Genomic DNA, 18,646 nt, shown 5'->3' on the forward strand with positions numbered 1-18,646 from the left:
GGCCCCTCAGGGGTGCGTGCTTAGTTCCCTCCTGTACTCCCTGTTCACCTACGACTGCGTGGCCAAGCACGACTCCAACACCATCATTAAGTTTACTGATGACACAACAGTGGTAGGCCTGATCACCGACAACGATGACACTACCAGGTCTCTGATCTCCTCCCTATAGGCTGTGTGGTGCCAGGACAACAACCTCTCCCTCAATGTGAGCAAGACAAAGGAGCTGATGGTGGACTACAGGAAAAGGAGGGCCGAAAAAGCCCCCATTAACATCGACAGGGCTGTAGTTGAGCGGGTCGAGAGTTTCAAGTTCCTTGGTGTCCAGTACATCACTGGGGCCAAGCTTCCTGCCATCCAGGACCTATATACTAGGCGTTGTCAGAGGAAGGCCCAAAAAATTGTCAAAGACTCCAGTCACCCGAGTCATAGACTGTTCTCTCTGCTACCACACGGCAAGCGTTACCAAAACGCCAAGTCTAGGTCCAAAAGGCTCCTTAACAGCTTCTACCCCCAAGCCATAAGACTGCTGAACAATTAATCAAATGGTCACCCGAACTATTTACATTGACACCCCCCCATTGTTTTTACACTGCTGCTACTCGCTGTTTATTATCTATGCATAGTCACTTTTCCCCTACCTACATGTCAAAATTACCTCGACTAACCTGTACCCCCGCACATTGACTTTGTACCGGTACCCCCTGCATATAGCCTCGTTATTGTTATTTTATTGTGTTACTTTTTAATTTATTTTTTACTTTATTTTATTTAGTAAATATTTTTCTTAACTCTATTTATTGAACTGCATTGTTGGTTAAGTGCTTGTAAGTAAGCATTTAATCTAGCTACTTTCTCATTTCTATCTCAGACTGCTGGTGATCCGTCTAAATTTGGGAAAACAGTGAATGCACTATTGGTTTATCCTTCCCTCTCTCTCCCTCCCTCCCCTTCCTTCCTCTCTCTCTCTCCCTCCCTCTCATTATATCTCTCTCTCTATCTATTACCCCCCCTCTCCATCTCCATATTCTCTCTCTCCCTCCCTTCTTTTCTCTCCCTCTATTTGCCTCCCTCTGTCTCTCTCTACATACTCTTTATCCCTTTATAAAGCTGAAATTTGTAAATTGGTAATGACAGCTAGATAGAGCCCCTCTATTACTGCAAAACCATTGTGTCCACTGGAGGTCAAAAATCATTTTGGCCCGATTTCCTTCAAATGTTTGACCTCCATTGAACACAATGGTCTTGCAGTACTAGACGGTCTCTGTGTCTGTCTGTCTGTCTGTCTGTCTGTGAGTGTATAAGTCTTTAAAGCAATGTATTGAGTTATGGATGAAATCAATTGACGTATATATTTTGAGAGAGAGAGAGAGAGAGAGAGAGAGAGAGAGGCAATTTGACGCACATTAATGCATCTGGCTCAGTTGGTAGAGCGTCTGCTAAAATGTAAAAATTATTATCTCTAGACATCAATATTGTGACACTAATAATCTTCCGCTGGTTGACTGCAATGTATTAACTTAAGCATCATATTTCTTGAAGCATTTAATTTTGATAAAACATACCAGATTGATGCTTTTCAATGATATCATGTTGTCTATAGAAACAGGTCCTTTCTTAATTGAAATATCAGAAAACATATCACATAGTCAAGATTAATTCCGGTTATTGACTATGGTGATATCATCTATAGAAATTCAGCTGCAACTGTTTTGAAGTGTTGGAAGCAGTTAATCATAGCACATCACGTTTTATTACGGGCGATATGTTCAGTACACATCATTGCATTCTGTATCAGAAAGTTGGCTGGCCCTCCTTGAAGTCTCGTAGATCGATGCATTGTGCTCTTTTTGTCTATAAAGCCCCCTTGTATAAACCTCCGCCATACCTTACCTCATTATTAACCTTCAGACGTATAAGTTACCAGACCGGGACTCAGGGATAGCTAACCCTGGAGATCCCTTCAATCTCCACTGAGTTAGGTGAATCTGTTTTTAGTTTTTTTGCGCCTCTCATGTTGAATGATCTCCAAAATACCATAATGTTGGTGGAGTTGGTGCCTCTAGGGCAATTCAGGCAGCCTTTTAACTGAAGAATGTGTTTGTTTCATATGATTTACATTTACATTTTAGTCATTTAGCAGACGCTCTTATCCAGAGCGACTTACAGTTAGCGCATACATTATTTTATCGAACCCACAACCCTGGCGTTGCAAACACCATGCTCTACCAACTGAGCTACATCCCTTGCCGGCCATTCCCTCCCCTACCCTGGACAACGCTGGGCCAATTGTGCGCCGCCCCATGGGTCTCCCGGTCGCGGCCGGCTATGACAGAGCCTGGATTCGAACCAGGATCTCTAGTGGCACAGCTAGCACTGCGATGCAGTGCCTTAGACCACTGCGCCACTCGGGAGGTGATTGTGTTTTGCTTTTTGAACCAGGATCTCTAGTGGCACAGCTAGCACTGCGATGCAGTGCCTTAGACACACTGCGCCACTCGGGAGGTGATTGTGTTTTGCTTTTTGTGTTTTGTATTTGCTTTTCATGTATTGTGTAATTGATGCAGTGGCGGCTCCTGAAAAAATTCTCAGGAGGGGCAATTTTTCTGATGATTTAGGTGACCTACACACATTTTTAAAAAGATATGTCCAGCAACAACATGAAGACAGGGGCAGCATATAAGTCAATACCAGAATCATTTATTGACTGATCTCAGGGAGTGCTCCTAATCTCAGCTTGTTACCTGTATAAAAGACACCTGTCCACAGAAGCAATCAATCAATCAGATTCCAAACTCTCCACCATGGCCAAGACCAAAGAGCTCTCCAAGGATGTCAGGGACAAGATTGGAGACCTACACAAGGCTGGAATAATAATAATAATAATAATAATATGCCATTTAGCAGACGCTTTTATCCAAAGCGACTTACAGTCATGCGTGCATACATTTTTGTGTATGGGTGGTCCCGGGGATCGAACCCACTACCTTGGCGTTACAAGCGCCGTGCTCTACCAGCTGAGCTACAGAAAGTGGATACTCATGGATGCGCATCGCAATTGTAAAATGTAAACACAATTGGAGACACCACGTCATTTTTGGAGACATGTTATTGACAGTAAACTATTGTAGATGCGACTGCTAACTAAATAAAACATTTTAGCTGGCTAGCTAATCATCTTAGCTAAATGTGGGGCAAACAATTCAGTTATTTACCGTTAATTTGAGGGATTGGGGTGAAAGAAATCGAGTTACATAGTGATACTTTACGATATACTGTATTGACAATATCGCAATATAACCATATCCACCCTGTCCAAAGTCTCTACTTGGTCTCAGTTCTCCAGTAAACTTGTGATTATCAACACTAACCTCATCGTTGTGGCGGCGGACAGCTAGCCTGTATCCCTCATCCAGTTGAGTGGCAATGTTATTTTTTTCGTTCGTACCATTTTTTGGAAAATCCTCGGGTGTAGGACTTCCCCCTTTAGTAGAAACCTGTTGAATTATTAAATTTGGTCTGGGAGGTCCTAATTGTTTCGTTGCCAATTTATCTTCATTTGTTCGCCGACAAAAAGGAAATTCTTTCAAAGACACAATCGAGTTGCACTGAAGCCTAGCCATGTTGATAGTAGTAGTGAATTGATTGACGCTGCTACCCTCTCTTTTCTTAGTTACGTTCATGTGACGAAAGCGCGTAAGTGCAAGCCCACAGACACCCATTGAGATTGTATTGAAGGCTCTGAAATTTGAAAAAAATAGATTTTACATGGGAGTCTATGACAGAAGTTCTGGGCGATTTTCAATCTGACTGAAATCGCCCCAAAAGGGGGTGGAGCCATTTGAAGCACGACTTTAGCCTGATTCGACATTTAGTGGCAGTGTGGCACTGTGGCAGATCAGACGTATAGATTACAACACTGATAACTACTGTTGCCGTGATATAATTGATTAGAAAAAAAATCCCTTCCTTTTCCCGTTTGGCAGTGCGTCGCCCATATCGCCCTATTGAACAGGCCGTCCCTGAATTGATGTGTATATACAGTAGATATGTATCAGTGGAGGCTCCTCGGAGGAGGAAGGGGAGGACCATTCTCAGTGAATTTCATACAAATAAAAATGGTAAAACATTGAAAAAGTTATCCTTTTTAGATAAAACTATACTAAATATATTAATGTCACCAAATAATTGATTAAAACACACCGTTTTGCAATGAAGGTCTACAGTAGCCTCAACAGCACTCTGTAGGGTAGCACCATTGTGTAGCCGGAGGACAGCTAGCTTCCATCCTGCTCTTGGTACATTGACTTCAATACATAACCTAGGAGGCTCTTGGTTCTCACTCCCTTCCATAGACTTACACAGTAATTATGACAACTTCCGGAGGACGTCCTCCAACCTATAATAGCTCTTGCAGCATGAACTGACATGTTTTCCACCCAGTCAAAGGATCAGAGAATGAATCTAGTACTGAAAACATAAGCTACAGCTAGCTAGCACTGCAGTGCATAAAATGTGGTAAGTAGTTGACTCAAACAGGGAGAAAGACAATAGTTGAACAGTTTTCAACAAACTAATTTCTTCAAAAATGAAGGAGAAGCAAGAGAGAGAGAGAGAGAGAGAGAGAGAGAGAGAGTGTGTCATTTTTTTTTCAGTTTCACTTACTTAGCTAGCAAATGCAGCTAGCTAGTATAGTTACTCAAACACCTGGCTTAAACAGAGGGATGCTATGTTAGCTAGCTGGCTATGACTAGCCAACACAACACGGGAACTCTTCCAAGTCAAGGTAAGCTTGTGGTTTTATTAATTTATTGCCACCGGGGCCCGCCGGTCTAACTGCTTACTGACTATACACTGTAACGTTACTGCATGATTGTGGCGGGTTTACAAATGCATTAGTTCTATTGGCTGTGTTGACTAGAACGTTACTTTAGCTAATATGGGGACAACGATGTAGGCTGTGTGTAGCGGTTATGAAATGGTTTGGTTTGGATTTTTTTGTTGTTGCCTGGTCAACATGTGTTGTTCATTGAAGTCCACAAACGAAGGGAAAAGGTGAAAGGAGGAGAGTGCATAGAGGATAGAATGAATACAACGTGGCTGCTATGAAAGTGAACTCTGTTTATACGTGATCAGGAGTGTATTCATTCCGCCGATTCTATTGAAAAACGTTTCTTAAACGGAAGCAAACGAAACTGGGATAAACATTTGAATTTGTCCAATAGAAACTCTTGTTTGCAACTGTTGGACTAATGATTACACCCTAGATAAGCTAGATGCAGGCAAGAGTGTGTGGTATTGAATGTGTCACTGTCTGTCCATGTGTCACTGTCTGTCATCTCACATTTTTCTCTCGACCTGTGTGCACCTACGTTGTAAACTTTCATTCATAGGCTAGGTTGTAGCAACCTCATGATGGGTATAGGGACATTTTGAGTATCATGTAGTAGCCTAACCCTGGGTGAATGGAATATGACTGACAGTCATCCAACATGCTGTAATAGAAATAAGGCCATGCTCATGAAAAAAAGAATTGTCCTCCCTCATCATAGACGGCACTGACCGCCACGGATATGTATAGTGTAATTGTTGTTTATTGATGTGTTCATGCAGGGCTCGTCTGCGAAAGAGACTGTTGTATCAGCATGACTCCCTGCTTAAATAAAGGTGAAATAAAATGAAAAAGTTGTTTATGGCTGATTTGAGTTTGACTTTTGTTCTCTGTGTCTTTGCAGATGTTTGGTGCCCTGGCCTCTGAGCCCTTTAAAGTCAGTGACAGCTTCTATGGAACAGGAGAGACCTTCCTTTTTACCTTCTGTCCTGACTTTGAGGTACTTTTTTTAACTTTGACTTTTATTTAGTAATTTTTCATTGGGGGTACAACATTTTCCACATACACTGACTGTACAAAACATTAAGAACACCTGCTCTTCCATGACATAGACTTACCAGGTGAATCCATGCAAAAGCTATGATCCCTTATTGATACCACTTGTTAAATCCACTTCAATCAGTGGAGGAGACAGGTTAAAGAAGGATTTTTAAACCTTGAGACAATTGAGATATGGATTGTGTGTGTGCCATTCAGAGGGTGAATGGGCAAGAACATATATTTAAGTGCCAGGCGCACCAGTTTAGGTGCCAGGTGCACCGGTTTGTGTCAAGAACTGTACACTTTTTTATATGTACCCGTGGGCTGCCAGTCAAAAAAAATAAAAAACATAAATACAAAGTATTGATGATCATTTTTATCATATTACAGAGTTAAAAAAGTATAATAAATGTATTATGTAATGGGAAAAAAACAAAAAGAAGTGAGCCTCTACCCACAACCTGTCACGATCGTTCATTAACGAGAAGGACCAAGGCGCAGCGTGATATGTATTCATGTTTATTGATGACTAAACACACGACAAAACAACAAACGAAACGTGACGTCCAAGGTAGACAAATAACATACCTCACACGGAACAAGATCCCACACCCCACTAGTGCCAACAGGCTACCTAAGTATAGTCCCCAATCAGAGACAACAAGCTACAGCTGCCTCTGATTGGGAACCACCCTGGCCAACATAGATCTAAACGATCTAGAAACTAACAGACAAACCCAACACAGAAAATACACACCCTGACTCAACAAATACCAGTCCCTAGAGTCAGGGCGTGACAGTACCCCCCCAAAGGTGCGGACTCCGACCGCGCCACATAAACCTAACAGGGTAGGGGCCGGGTGTGACCACCACTTACTCTCCACCTCCCCGTTGCGCCCCTGGTCTGGTCTGGACCTTGGCGCGCTGCTTCCTCTCTCCTTCCTCCCACGCAGTACCACGCCCTGTCTGGACCCTGGTGTGGGAGACCCCGAACCTGGAGAGGGGCTAACGTCTGGGTCTGGACTGGAACCGCTGACTGGAGCTGGACCCGACGACGGTGGATCGAACTACTCTGGCTCCGGGGTGGAGCCGCTGACCGGAACTGGATCAGGCACCGGTGGAACAGGCACGGGCCGTGCCGGACTGGACACACGCACCACTGGCTTGGTGCGGGGAGCAGGAACGGGCCGGACTGGGCTGACGACGCGCAACCCTGGCTTGGTGCGGGGAGCAGGAATGGGCCGGACTGGGCTGATGACGCGCACCACTGGCTTGGTGCGGGGAGCAGGAACGGGCCGTACCGGACTGGCGACGCGCACCACTGGCCTGGTGCGGGGAGCAGGAACGGGCCGGACTGGGCTGACGACGCGCACCACTGGCTTGGTGCGGGGAGCAGGAACGGGCCGTACCGGACTGGCGACGCGCACCACTGGCCTGGTGCGGGGAGCAGCAACGGGCCGGACTGGGCTGACGACGCGCACCACTGGCTTGGTGCGGGGAGCAGGAACGGGCCGTACTGGACTGGCGACGCGCACCACTGGCCTGGTGCGGGGAGCAGGAACAGGCCGGGCCGGGCTGGCGACGCGCACCACTGGCTTGGTGCGAGGGACAGGAACAGGTCGGACCGGGCTGGCGACGCGCACCACTGGCTTGGTGCACGGGACAGGAACGGGCCGAACCATACTGGGAACACCCACCACTGGCTTAGTGCGGGAATCAGGAACGGGCCGGACCGGACTGGCGACACGCACCACTTGATTGGTGCGAGGAGCGGGACTGGGTTCCTTCATTAACCCCAGCTCCTTCTGCTGCCTAACCAGCTCCTCTCGCCGTGCCTCTACACTTTCCTTCTGTTCCCTCTGAACCAATGACTCCTTTAATCTGGCGGCCTCCTCTGCTAAACGGCTGAACCGCTCTATCGCGGCCTCCTGCTGCCTCGTCGTCCACGGCGTGAGCCCCCCCCTAAAAAAATGTTGGGCTTGTCTCTCCCCCGTGATCATGGCCTCCATCCCTCTTGCCAGACTCTCGCTCATCTCCTCCCAAGTCCATCCTCTCTCCTCGTCACGCTGCTTGATCCAGGCTTGGTGGGATCTTCTGTCACGATCGTTCATTAACGAGAAGGACCAAGGCGCAGCGTGATATGTATTCATGTTTATTGACGACTAAACACACGACAAAACAACAAACGAAACGTGACGTCCAAGGTAGACAAATAACATACCCCACACGGAACAAGATCCCACACCCCACTAGTGCCAACAGGCTACCTAAGTATAGTCCCCAATCAGAGATAACAAGCTACAGCTGCCTCTGATTGGGAACCACCCTGGCCAACATAGATCTAAACGATCTAGAAACTAACAGACAAACCCAACACAGAAAATACACACCCTGACTCAACAAATACCAGTCCCTAGAGTCAGGGTGTGACACAACCCCCCATCCCATTCCCCCAACCCACCCATCCAATATGAATCAATTCAACCACCACTAGCACCATTCATTCTCGCTGTCAATAATTATACTGTTATAACTTCTAATAGTAACTGTATCCACTAGCGAATTGGGCGAGACTTAGGTGATTGCCATCTAAGAGCCAACATATTTTTTTGCGGCAGTGCTGCCTGCCGTAAGTAATCATCTCTTACTGATTGAGTGATTCAAGGAGCTATCATTGTTAAGTAACATAGTAGACGCAAAGCATTGAATATTTACATTCATGCACTTCAAATTATTTTTTTTACTTCGTCCCACATCATATGAAAGAATGTGCCTACCTGATTTAGGGGACACAGTGAACAGTTGGGAGTTGGGGCCAATTTTATCATAAAAAGTTTCCTTGGTGTTAAATACACAAATTTTAAACGTATAAATTGATGGTTCAGATTACGGGATGTCAAGATCATATTTTTCCATATTCTGTTACAGTTAAAGGGTTGTTCAGATTCACTTACAGTTGAAGTCGGAAGTTTATATACACTTAGGTTGAAGTCATTAAAACTCGTTTTTCAACCACTCCACAAATTTCTTGTTAACAATCTCTATTTTTGGCAAGTCGGTTAGGACATCTACTTTGTGCATGACACAAGTAATTTTTCCAACAATTGTTTACAGACAGATTATTTCACTTATAATTCACTGTATCACAATTCCAGTGGGTCAGAAGTTTACATACACTAAGTTAACTGTGCCTTCAAACAGCTTGGAAAATTCCAGAAAATTATGTCATGGCTTTTGAAGCTTCTAGGCTAATTGACATAATTTGAGTCAATTGGAGGTGTACCTGTGGATGTATTTCAAGGCCTACCTTCAAACTCAGTGCCTCTTTGCTTGACATCATGGGAAAATCAAAAGATATCAGCCAAGACCTCAGAATAAAAATTGTAGACCTCGACAAGTCTGGTTCATCCTTTGGAGCAATTTCCAAACGCCTGAAGGTTCCACATTCATCTGTACAAACAATAGTACGCAAGTATAACCACCATGGGACCACGCAGCCGTCATACCGCTCAGGAAGGAGACACGTTCTGTCTCCTAGTGATGAACGTACTTTGGAAAAGAAAGTGCAAATCAATCCCAGAACAACAGCAAAGGAACTTGTGAAGATGCTGGAGGAAACAGATACAAAAGTATCTATATCCACAGTAGAACGAGTCCTATATCGACATAACCTGAAAGGCCGCTCAGCAAGGAAGAAGCCACTGCTCCAAAACCGCCATAAAAAAGCAAGACTACGGTTTGCAACTGCACATGGGGACAAAGATCATACTTTTTGGAGAAATGTCCTCTGGTCTGATGAAACAAAAATAGAACTGTTGGGCCATAATGACCATCGTTATGTTTGGAGGAAAAAGGGGTGGCTTGCAAGCCGAAGAACACCATCCCAATGTGAAGCATGGGGGTGGTAGCATCATGCTGTGGGGGTGCTTTGCTGCAGGAGGGACTGCTGCAGGAGGGACCAAGTTAAAGCTTGGTCGCAAATGGGTCTTCCAAATGGAAAATGACCCCAAGCATACTTCCAAAGTTGTGGCAAAATGGCTTAAGGACAACGAAGTCAAGGTATTGGAGTGGCCATCACAAAGCCCTGCCCTCAATCCTATAGAAAATGTGTGGGAAGACCTGAAAAAGCATGTGCGATCAAGGAGGCCTACAAACTTGACTCAGTTACACCAGCTCTGTCAGGAGGAATGGGTCAAAATTCACCCAACTTATTGTGGGAAGCTTGTGGAAGGCTACCCGAAACATTTGACCCAAGTTAAACAATTTAAAGGCAATGCTACCAAATACTAATTGAGTGTATTTAAACTTCTGACCCACTGGGAATGTGATGAAAGAAATAAAAGCTTACATAAATAATTCTCTCTACTATTATTCTGACATTTCACATTCTTAAAATAAAGTGGTGATCCTAACTGACCTAAAACAGGGAATTTTTACTAGGATTAAATGTCAGGAATTGTGAAAATCTGAGTTTAAATGTATTTGGCTAAGGTGTATGTAAACTTCCAACTTCAACTGTAGATACTTTTTTAAACCCTTAACACTCGTGGGAATTGGCCTAAATGGATAGGGCTAAATTGAAATATTTCTTACAGAAGAAATATGAAATGCATAACCATGGTAGCAATTGAAAGGGAACAGTTTGGAGATTAAGGGAAGATTATTAGACCAAAGGTGATGACACAGTTCACACAACAGTTGGTGAACTGTTCCCTTTCAAAGACTGAATCCAAACATTACACTGTTGATTTTATGTTTATTTTACATTTACTGTACTTTTGTTGATAACGAAATCTGAAAATACTCCTGATACATTCAGTAACATGATAAGAATATTACTGGAAAATGTGGGGTAGGTGCAACATAAGACAAATAAATTACAAGGGTTTGAGTGAGAAGACTAACTGGTGTCCCCAAGTGGCCACACACCTCTACAAAGTGTATTTGTATTTATTGAGGATCCCCATTAGCTGCTGCGAAGGCAGCAGCCACTCTTCCTGGGGTCCAGTAACATTAAGGCAGTTATATTCAATTACAACTATTATATGACATTATATTTCATAACACTTTTCCACAACACATTAAGTGTGTGCCCTCAGGCCACTATGCTACTACCTCATATCTACAATACAAAATCCATGTCTATGTGTGTGTAGAGTGTGTGTGTTATCATGTGTATGCGTGTCCCCGCTGTTCAGTAAGGTGTATTTTTTTATCTGTTTTCTAAATCTGTTTCTACTGCTTGCATCAGTTACCTGATGTGGAAAAGAGTTCCATGTAGCCATGGGTCTATGTAGTACTATAATAAAGCCCTTTAGTGGGGAAAAACTCACTGGGCCTAACTCCCCAGTGGGTGGGCCTGGCACCCAAGTGGGTGGTCCTACGCCCTCCCAGGCCCACCCTTGGCTGCACCCCTGCCCAGTCATATGAAATCCATTTCAATTGACTGATTAACTTATATGAACTGTAACTCAGTAAAATCGTTGAAATTGTTGCATGTTGCGTTTATATTTTTGTTCAGTATAGATCAAGTTTACAATTTTTAACAGATTGACCAATGTTGTTTATATAAATAGTGAAGAGAACAGGTCCCAAAATCGACCCCTGTGGTACACCTATATGTACTTCAAGAAATTCTGATTTAAACTTCAGATAATCATGAAGGGCAGCGCTGAACAGTTGAAACTGGATTTGAAAGAGCTGATTGACTCTCTGCTAGACACTAATAAAATACCCATCATATCTGGCCCTGTGCCCTCTCTGAATCATGGCATTGAATGCTTTAGCAGGATTTTTTATCTTCATAAATGGCTACGTGATTATTGCAGCTCAATGGGTGTAAATTCTGCTGACAATTTCGATACCTTTTGGAAACAAAACACGTTTTATAAGGAGGATGGGATCCACCCAAATCATTTGGGTTCCTGGATCCTTTCACAGCATTATAAGGCTGCATTGAGACAATGACTTATCAATGACCCAAGCCCAGGTCAGTTAATCCCTACCATTGTGACGCTGAGTTGTCATTATGCTTCAGCAAATGTACATTATACCAGGGGCGTTGGTAGACACAATCTTCCCAGTAAAGCAAGTAAGCATCCCAGAAGAAAAGTGCTCAAAATAGCTCACGTTAATATATGTAGCTTAAGAAACAAGGTTCATGAAATCAATAATTTGCTAGTAACAGATGACATTCATATTCTGACTGTCTCTGAAACTCACTTACATAATACCTTTGATGATTCAGTAGTGGCAATACAAGCTTATAACATTTACAGAAAAGACAGAAATGCCAATGGTGGAGGTGTTGCTGTTTATATTCAGAACCACATTCATGTAAAGTTTAGAGAGGATCTCATGTTAAATACTGTTGAAGTAATATGGCTACATGTTCATCTGCCTCACCTAAAGCCCATTCTTGTGGGAAGCTGCTATAGACCACCAAGTGCTAGCAGTCAGTATCTGGATAACTTGTGTGAAATGCTTGATAATGTATGTGATATTAACAGAGAGGTATATTTTCTGGGTGATTTAAATATTGATTGGCTTTCATCAGGCTGCCCACTCAAGAAAAAGCTTCAAACTGTAACCAGTACCTGCAACCTGGTTCAGGAATGAAATCATCAACATCTATTGATCATATCTTTACTAATGCTGCAGAAATTTACTTTAAAGCAGTATCCAAATCATCTGATGTAGTGATCACAATATAGTAGCCATATCTAGAAAAACCAAAGTTCCAAAGGCTGGGACTAATAGAGTGTATAAGAGGTCATACAATACGTTTTGTAGTGATTCCTAAGTTGTTGATGAAAGAATATTTGTTGGTCCATGGTGTGTAAAGAGGAGCAAACAGACGCTGCACTTGACACATTTATGAAATTGCTTATTCCTGTTACTAACAAGCATACACCCATTAACAAAAGGACTGTAAAAACTATTACATCGCTGAGGATTGATGAGGAATTGAAAATGGTATGGTTGAGAGGGATGAGGCAAAAGGAATTGCAAATAAGTCTGGCTGCACAACCGATTGGCAAACGTATTGCAAATTGAGAAATCGTGTGACTAAAATGAATAAAAAGAAGAAACTACACTATGAAACAATGATAAATGACATAAAAAATGATAGTAAAAAGCTTAGGAGCACCTTAAATGACATTTTGGGAAAAAAGGCAAACTCAGCTCCATCATTTATTGAATGAGATGGCACATTCATCACAAAAATGACTGATATTGCCAACTACTTTAATAATTTTTTAATTGGCAAGATTAGCAAACTTAGGCATGACATGCCAGCAACAAACGCTGACACTACACATCAAAGTATATCTGACCAAATTCTGAAAGACAAGCATTGTAATTTTGAATTCCGTAAAGTGAGTGTGGAAGAGGTGAAAAAATTGTTGTTCTCTGACAAGCCACCGGGGTCTGACAACTTGGATGGAAAACTACTGAGGATAATAGCGGACGATATTGACACTCCTACTTGCTGTATTTTCAATTTAGGCCTACTAGAAAGTGTATGCCTCCAGGCCTGGAGGGAAGCAAAAGTAATTCCTCTACCTAAGAATAGTAAAGCCCCCTTTACTGGCTCAAATAGCCGACCAATCAGCCTGTTACCAACACTTAGTAAAGTTTTGGAAAAAGTTGTGTTTGACCAGATACAATGATATTTTACACTAATCAAATTGACAACAGACTTTCAGTACACTTATAGGGAAGGACATTAAACAAGCACAGCACTTACACAAATGTCTGATGATTGGCTGAGAGAAATTGGTGATAAAAAGATTGTGGGGGCTGTTTTGTTAGACTTCAGTGCGGCTTTTGACATTATCGATCATAGTCTGTTGCTGGAAAAACGCATGTGTAATGGTTTTACACCCCCTGCTATATTGTGGATAAAGAGTTACCTGTCTAACAGAAGACAGAGGGTGTTCTTTCATGGAAGTCTCTCCAACATAATCCAGGTAGAATCAGGTTTTCCCCAGGGCAAATGTCTAGGCCCCTTACCTTTTTCCTTCTTTACTAACGACATGAGTAAAGCCAGTGTGTCTATGTATGTGGATGACTCAACACTATACACGTCAGCTACTACAGCAACTGAATTGACTGCAACACTTAACAAAGAGCTGCAGTTAGTTTCAGAGTGGGTGGCAAGGAATAAGATAGTCCTGAATATTTCTAAAGCTAAAGGTATTGTATTTGGGACAAATCATTCACTAAACCCTAAACCTCAACTAAATCTTGTAATAAATAATGTGGAAATTGAGCAAGTTGAGGTGACTAAACTGCTTGGAGTAACCCTGGATTGTAAACTGTCATGGTCAAAACATGTTTATACAACAGTAGCTAAGATATGGAGAAGTCTGTCCATAATAAAGCGCTGCTCTACCTTCTTAACAGCACTATCAACAAGGCAGGCACCTACAGGCCCTAGTTTTGTTGCACTTGGACTACTGTTCAGTCATGTGGTCAGATGCCACAAAAAGTGACTTAGGAAAATTGCAATTGGCTGAGAACAGAGCAGCACAGCTGGCCCTTGGATGTACACAGAGAGCTAACATTAATAATGTGCATGTCAATCTCTCCTGGCTCAAAGTGGAGGAGAGATTGACTTCATCACTACTTCTATTTGTGAGAGGTATTGACATGTTGAAAGCACCGAGCTGTCTATTTAAACGACCAGCACACAGCTCAGACACCTATGCAAACCCCACAAGACATGCCACCAGAGGTCTCTTCATGGTCCCCAAGTCCAGAACAGATTGTGGGAGGCGCAAAGTACTACATAGAGCCATGACTACATGGAACTCTATTCCACATCAGGTAACTGATGCAAGCAGTAGCATCAGATTAAAAAAACAATAAAAATACACCTTATGGAAAAGCGGGGACTGTGAAGCAACACAAACATAGGCACAGACACATGCATACACACACATGGATTTTGTGTTGTAGATATGTGACTCGTTTCAGGAAACTAGGCGTATGTCGCGCGTCACCACTTCACAGGAGCGCCATTTAAACGTTAACTTTTATTTATTTATCAAAATGCGTTTTGGGGCAGAAATGCCTTCTGGAACATGTGAACTTTCATGTGCCTTAATAAGAAACGTGTATGCCATCTGTAAATACGGATAAAATGGTTAAATTATGAGCCTAGTTGGTTTAGCCATGGAAAAAGAGAGCAACCTTCGCGATAGCCATGATTGGCTGAGATAATGAGTGGGCTGGACATGTTTGGATTGGTCTGCCATGTAACACGCTTCTGTCTATAATATGAGCTGGTCAGTATGTGTAGGTAATCCTTTCTAACGCGGCTTTTTTGAAAGATATCATGTAGTAGAACTGCAAAAGTGTTGCTCTCCACCTTCTGGAGGACCGAGTTTTGAAATCAGTGGAATCAGAGTATGATAGCTAAGGAGATGGAGAAAAGTCTGCTGTTTGATTGCTAATATGCAGACTGAGTCGAAAAAAGAACACACAGAAGGCTGTTGTATAAAACACCTGTCTCCGGATTACATCTTCAAACTAAGGGCAACCATGGCATCCGTGAGAGAGCGGGGGAAGCGTCCTTCCATGTATACGGGTAAGAGAGTCTAGCTAGCTACATTTTCAGATGTCACACGTTTGTAATTTTGTCAGAAAGTCGTTTTCATTTCAAGTTAATGTGTACTGTTAGCTAGCTAGCTAATGTTACGTGTATGATCTGTGTAGTAATATTATACGTTTCTCAGAGCTACTTTAGCTAACATTGAACCTGGTTGGTTAGCTACCTGCAGATTCATGCAGGGTAGTAACGTTATGAGTTGGGATTATGGTTCATTGTTTAGCTTGCTAGCTACATGTCTAAACAAAAGACTCCACTATGCATGTAACTATTTCAATAGAATGTTTATGATGTCACTGCGACAACTGTAGATAGACGTAGCTGGTAAATTTGCTCTGGCTATCTACTCCGATTTCAGAGCACTCTTGCCTCAGTGTGCCGGAGCGCAGAATAACTAACGAATTTACGAACGCTCAATACCCGTAAACGTTGGCAAAAAAAGCATCATTGAATTGTTGCCAGCAGGACAGTTGCAGTCACCAACGCACTGGATAACATAAAAACAGCCAACCAGCTCTGCTAGGGCGATTAAAATGGTCAGAGTGAGCTGTTCACTCATTTGTGTCTGGAAGTAGCTAGCAAGCTAGCCAACGTTAGCCAGTTAACTTGGGTACTTGACTGCTGTTGTTAGGTCAGAATGCACGGATCAACCCTACTCCTCGGCCAGAGCATCGAGTGTGCACTCTGAATGGTCCGAGAGCGAAACGCCCTGAATTTACGAACAGACAATCTGACAACGCTCTGAGTTTACGAATTCCCAGGGCACACTCTGGCATTCCAGCTTAAATTTACCAACACACCCGTAGTATAGGCCAGCCTTTAGTCTTGAAATCTTTGGTTGTTTAGTACATGGCCTCACATGTCAATCCTTAAAGAGATGGGTGGGGCTAAAGCTTAAGAGGGTGTGAACGACACTGAATGGGTATAGACAAAGAAGAGCTCTCCAGTATCCACATTCAAGGGCCAATTTCTCAAAAGTAAAGTTACAAGTTGATCAACTTTCAAAGCAGAATTACTTTCCCATTGTTCCTCAACTGTAGTGTATGATATACCATGTTCTAGCTCTGAGTCTCTACTTTTATCCAATGTAAAAAACACAATTTCAAATTTTGCTACATGAGATCGAGCCGGTCGGTCACATATGTGATAGTGGAGTAGGGGCCTGAGGGCACACACTAAGTGTGTTAGCCTTGGAGCAGCTAATGGGTATCCGTAATAAATACAAATACACATTTTAAGCGATTGGAGTGCCCTTCGTGGTGCTGAAAGGACAGTGCTAGGGATCGCGCATGTCAGTAGCTGAGTGTAGATGCGGTGAGGAAATCAAGCGCAGGAAACACGGGCGTTCGTCAACAGACTTTAGTTAACAAAATGCAGCACCAAACAGGCGAACAGCCAACCCAACCGGGAGGCAAAATACAAATTACGCACAACACACACAGTGCGTAAAATGAAGATAGCGCACACAGTGCGGACTCTCGGAAAACAACAAACACGAGAGTAATACAAAAAGAGCAACAGCTTGACAATAAACAATACCACATACCACCTGCCCCCACACACGAAAACTAAATAGGCAACCAAATCAAACACTAACAAGGGACAGGTGTACAAACAGACAAAACCAAACAAACATGAAACATCGAACGGTGGCAGCTAGTACTCCGGGGACGACGACCGCCGAAGCCTGCCCGAACAAGGAGGAGCAGCCTCGGCCGAAACCGTGACAGCGCAATGACGTTAACAAAGTTAAACCAACTTGTGGTACTGAAGAATAGCTGAAGGATAGCGCTGCCATTCGGACAGTTCAGGAACAAACAACAATAATTTGCTTATAGCCTAATAGGCCTACGACTAGATGGTATAGCTACAGTATTTATAGGCTATAGCCTAATGTAAATACAAATACATATTGCTTAATATCATTGCACTGTTTACGAGGAGAGCTTTATTGCGAGTAGGCATTTCATTGCACGCTGTATCATAAATAAACTTTTATTTCATTGGCTTGAACACATGGTTACAATATACCCTATTTCAGAAAAAAAGAAAACAGAGGTGAACTATCAATTCATAGAATTGATTTGCATAGATTAAACATGCTATCAAATCAATTGACCATGTAGTGAACATAAATCAGTAGAATTGCAGATGTTTGTTTTTTTAACAGCCATAACATCAAGCTTTTGGTGTGGTGTATTCATTCGACCCAGAACATATCGGTTTTTCTGCCGGAATCACTGAATCACTGGACCTTTAACACCGGATCATCGCAACTAGCTAGCTGCAACCAAATGGATGTTGTTGTTGGCTAAACAGCCTTTAGCTAGCCTCGAGTCAGGCCCAACACTATCTATCTATCAGCTATCTACCTCTCTGTCAACCGGACGGGACCTCCTAGAGTCGACACGGCGCCCTGCCGATCCATCACGACTGGTCTGCCGACGTAATCGTCTGTGGTTTCAACAGGCTTCCCGTTGCGACGACCACGAAGATCCATCAGCTAGCCCCGGCCCCTAGCACATGCAAACAACAGCCGTGCTTCCTGCTCGCCTGTGCTATAGCACCAATTCGAACTGCTCTCGGACTCACATATTGCTGTTCACTGGACCTTATGATCACTCAGCTGCACAGCTGATGCCTGCTGGACTGTTCCTTTACACGGTACCCTGTCCTGTTTATTCTGTTTAGCCTCAGCCCAAACTTTCATCGCCATTACCAGTTGTTGTCTTAGCTCTCTCGAATAACACCTGTGATTGCTTTATGCCTCTCTCCCATGTCAATATGCCTTGCCTATTGCTGTTCCAGTTAGTTCTTATTATACAATTTCACTGTAGAGCCCCAAGTCCCTCTCAAACTGCCTCAAATAGCTCCTTTGTTCCACCCCCCATACACGCGGAGACCGGCTCAATCGGTGCCTCCATTGATGCTATCTCTTTCATTGTTACCCAACGCTTAGGTTTACCTCCACTGTACTCATTTCCTTCCATATCCTTGTCTGTACATAACGCCCTGAATCTATTCTACAACGCCCGGAAATCTGCCCCCTTTATTCTCTGTACCCAGCACTAGATGACCAGTTCTTAAAGCCTTTAGCCATACCCTTATTCTAGTCCTCCTCTGTTCCTTTCGTGATGTAGAGGTTAACCCAGGCCCTGCAG

At 43.2% G+C, this 18,646-nt stretch overlaps 1 protein-coding gene across 4 annotated transcripts in view; it reads left to right on the forward strand.

The window, feature by feature from the left end:
• LOC121586257 (oxidation resistance protein 1) overlaps positions 1-18,646 on the forward strand; it is a 148,846-nt gene that overhangs the window by 122,657 nt on the left and 7,543 nt on the right. For all 4 annotated transcript variants that reach the window (XM_041902810.1, XM_041902809.1, XM_041902811.1 and 1 more), the window contains one exon: positions 5,733-5,828. In XM_041902810.1, the coding sequence (XP_041758744.1) occupies positions 5,733-5,828 (96 nt within the window). The remainder of the gene's footprint in view (positions 1-5,732; positions 5,829-18,646) is intronic.

The sequence above is a fragment of the Coregonus clupeaformis genome, chromosome 17 (genome assembly GCF_020615455.1).
Source record: "Coregonus clupeaformis isolate EN_2021a chromosome 17, ASM2061545v1, whole genome shotgun sequence".
Lineage (NCBI taxonomy): Eukaryota > Metazoa > Chordata > Actinopteri > Salmoniformes > Salmonidae > Coregonus > Coregonus clupeaformis.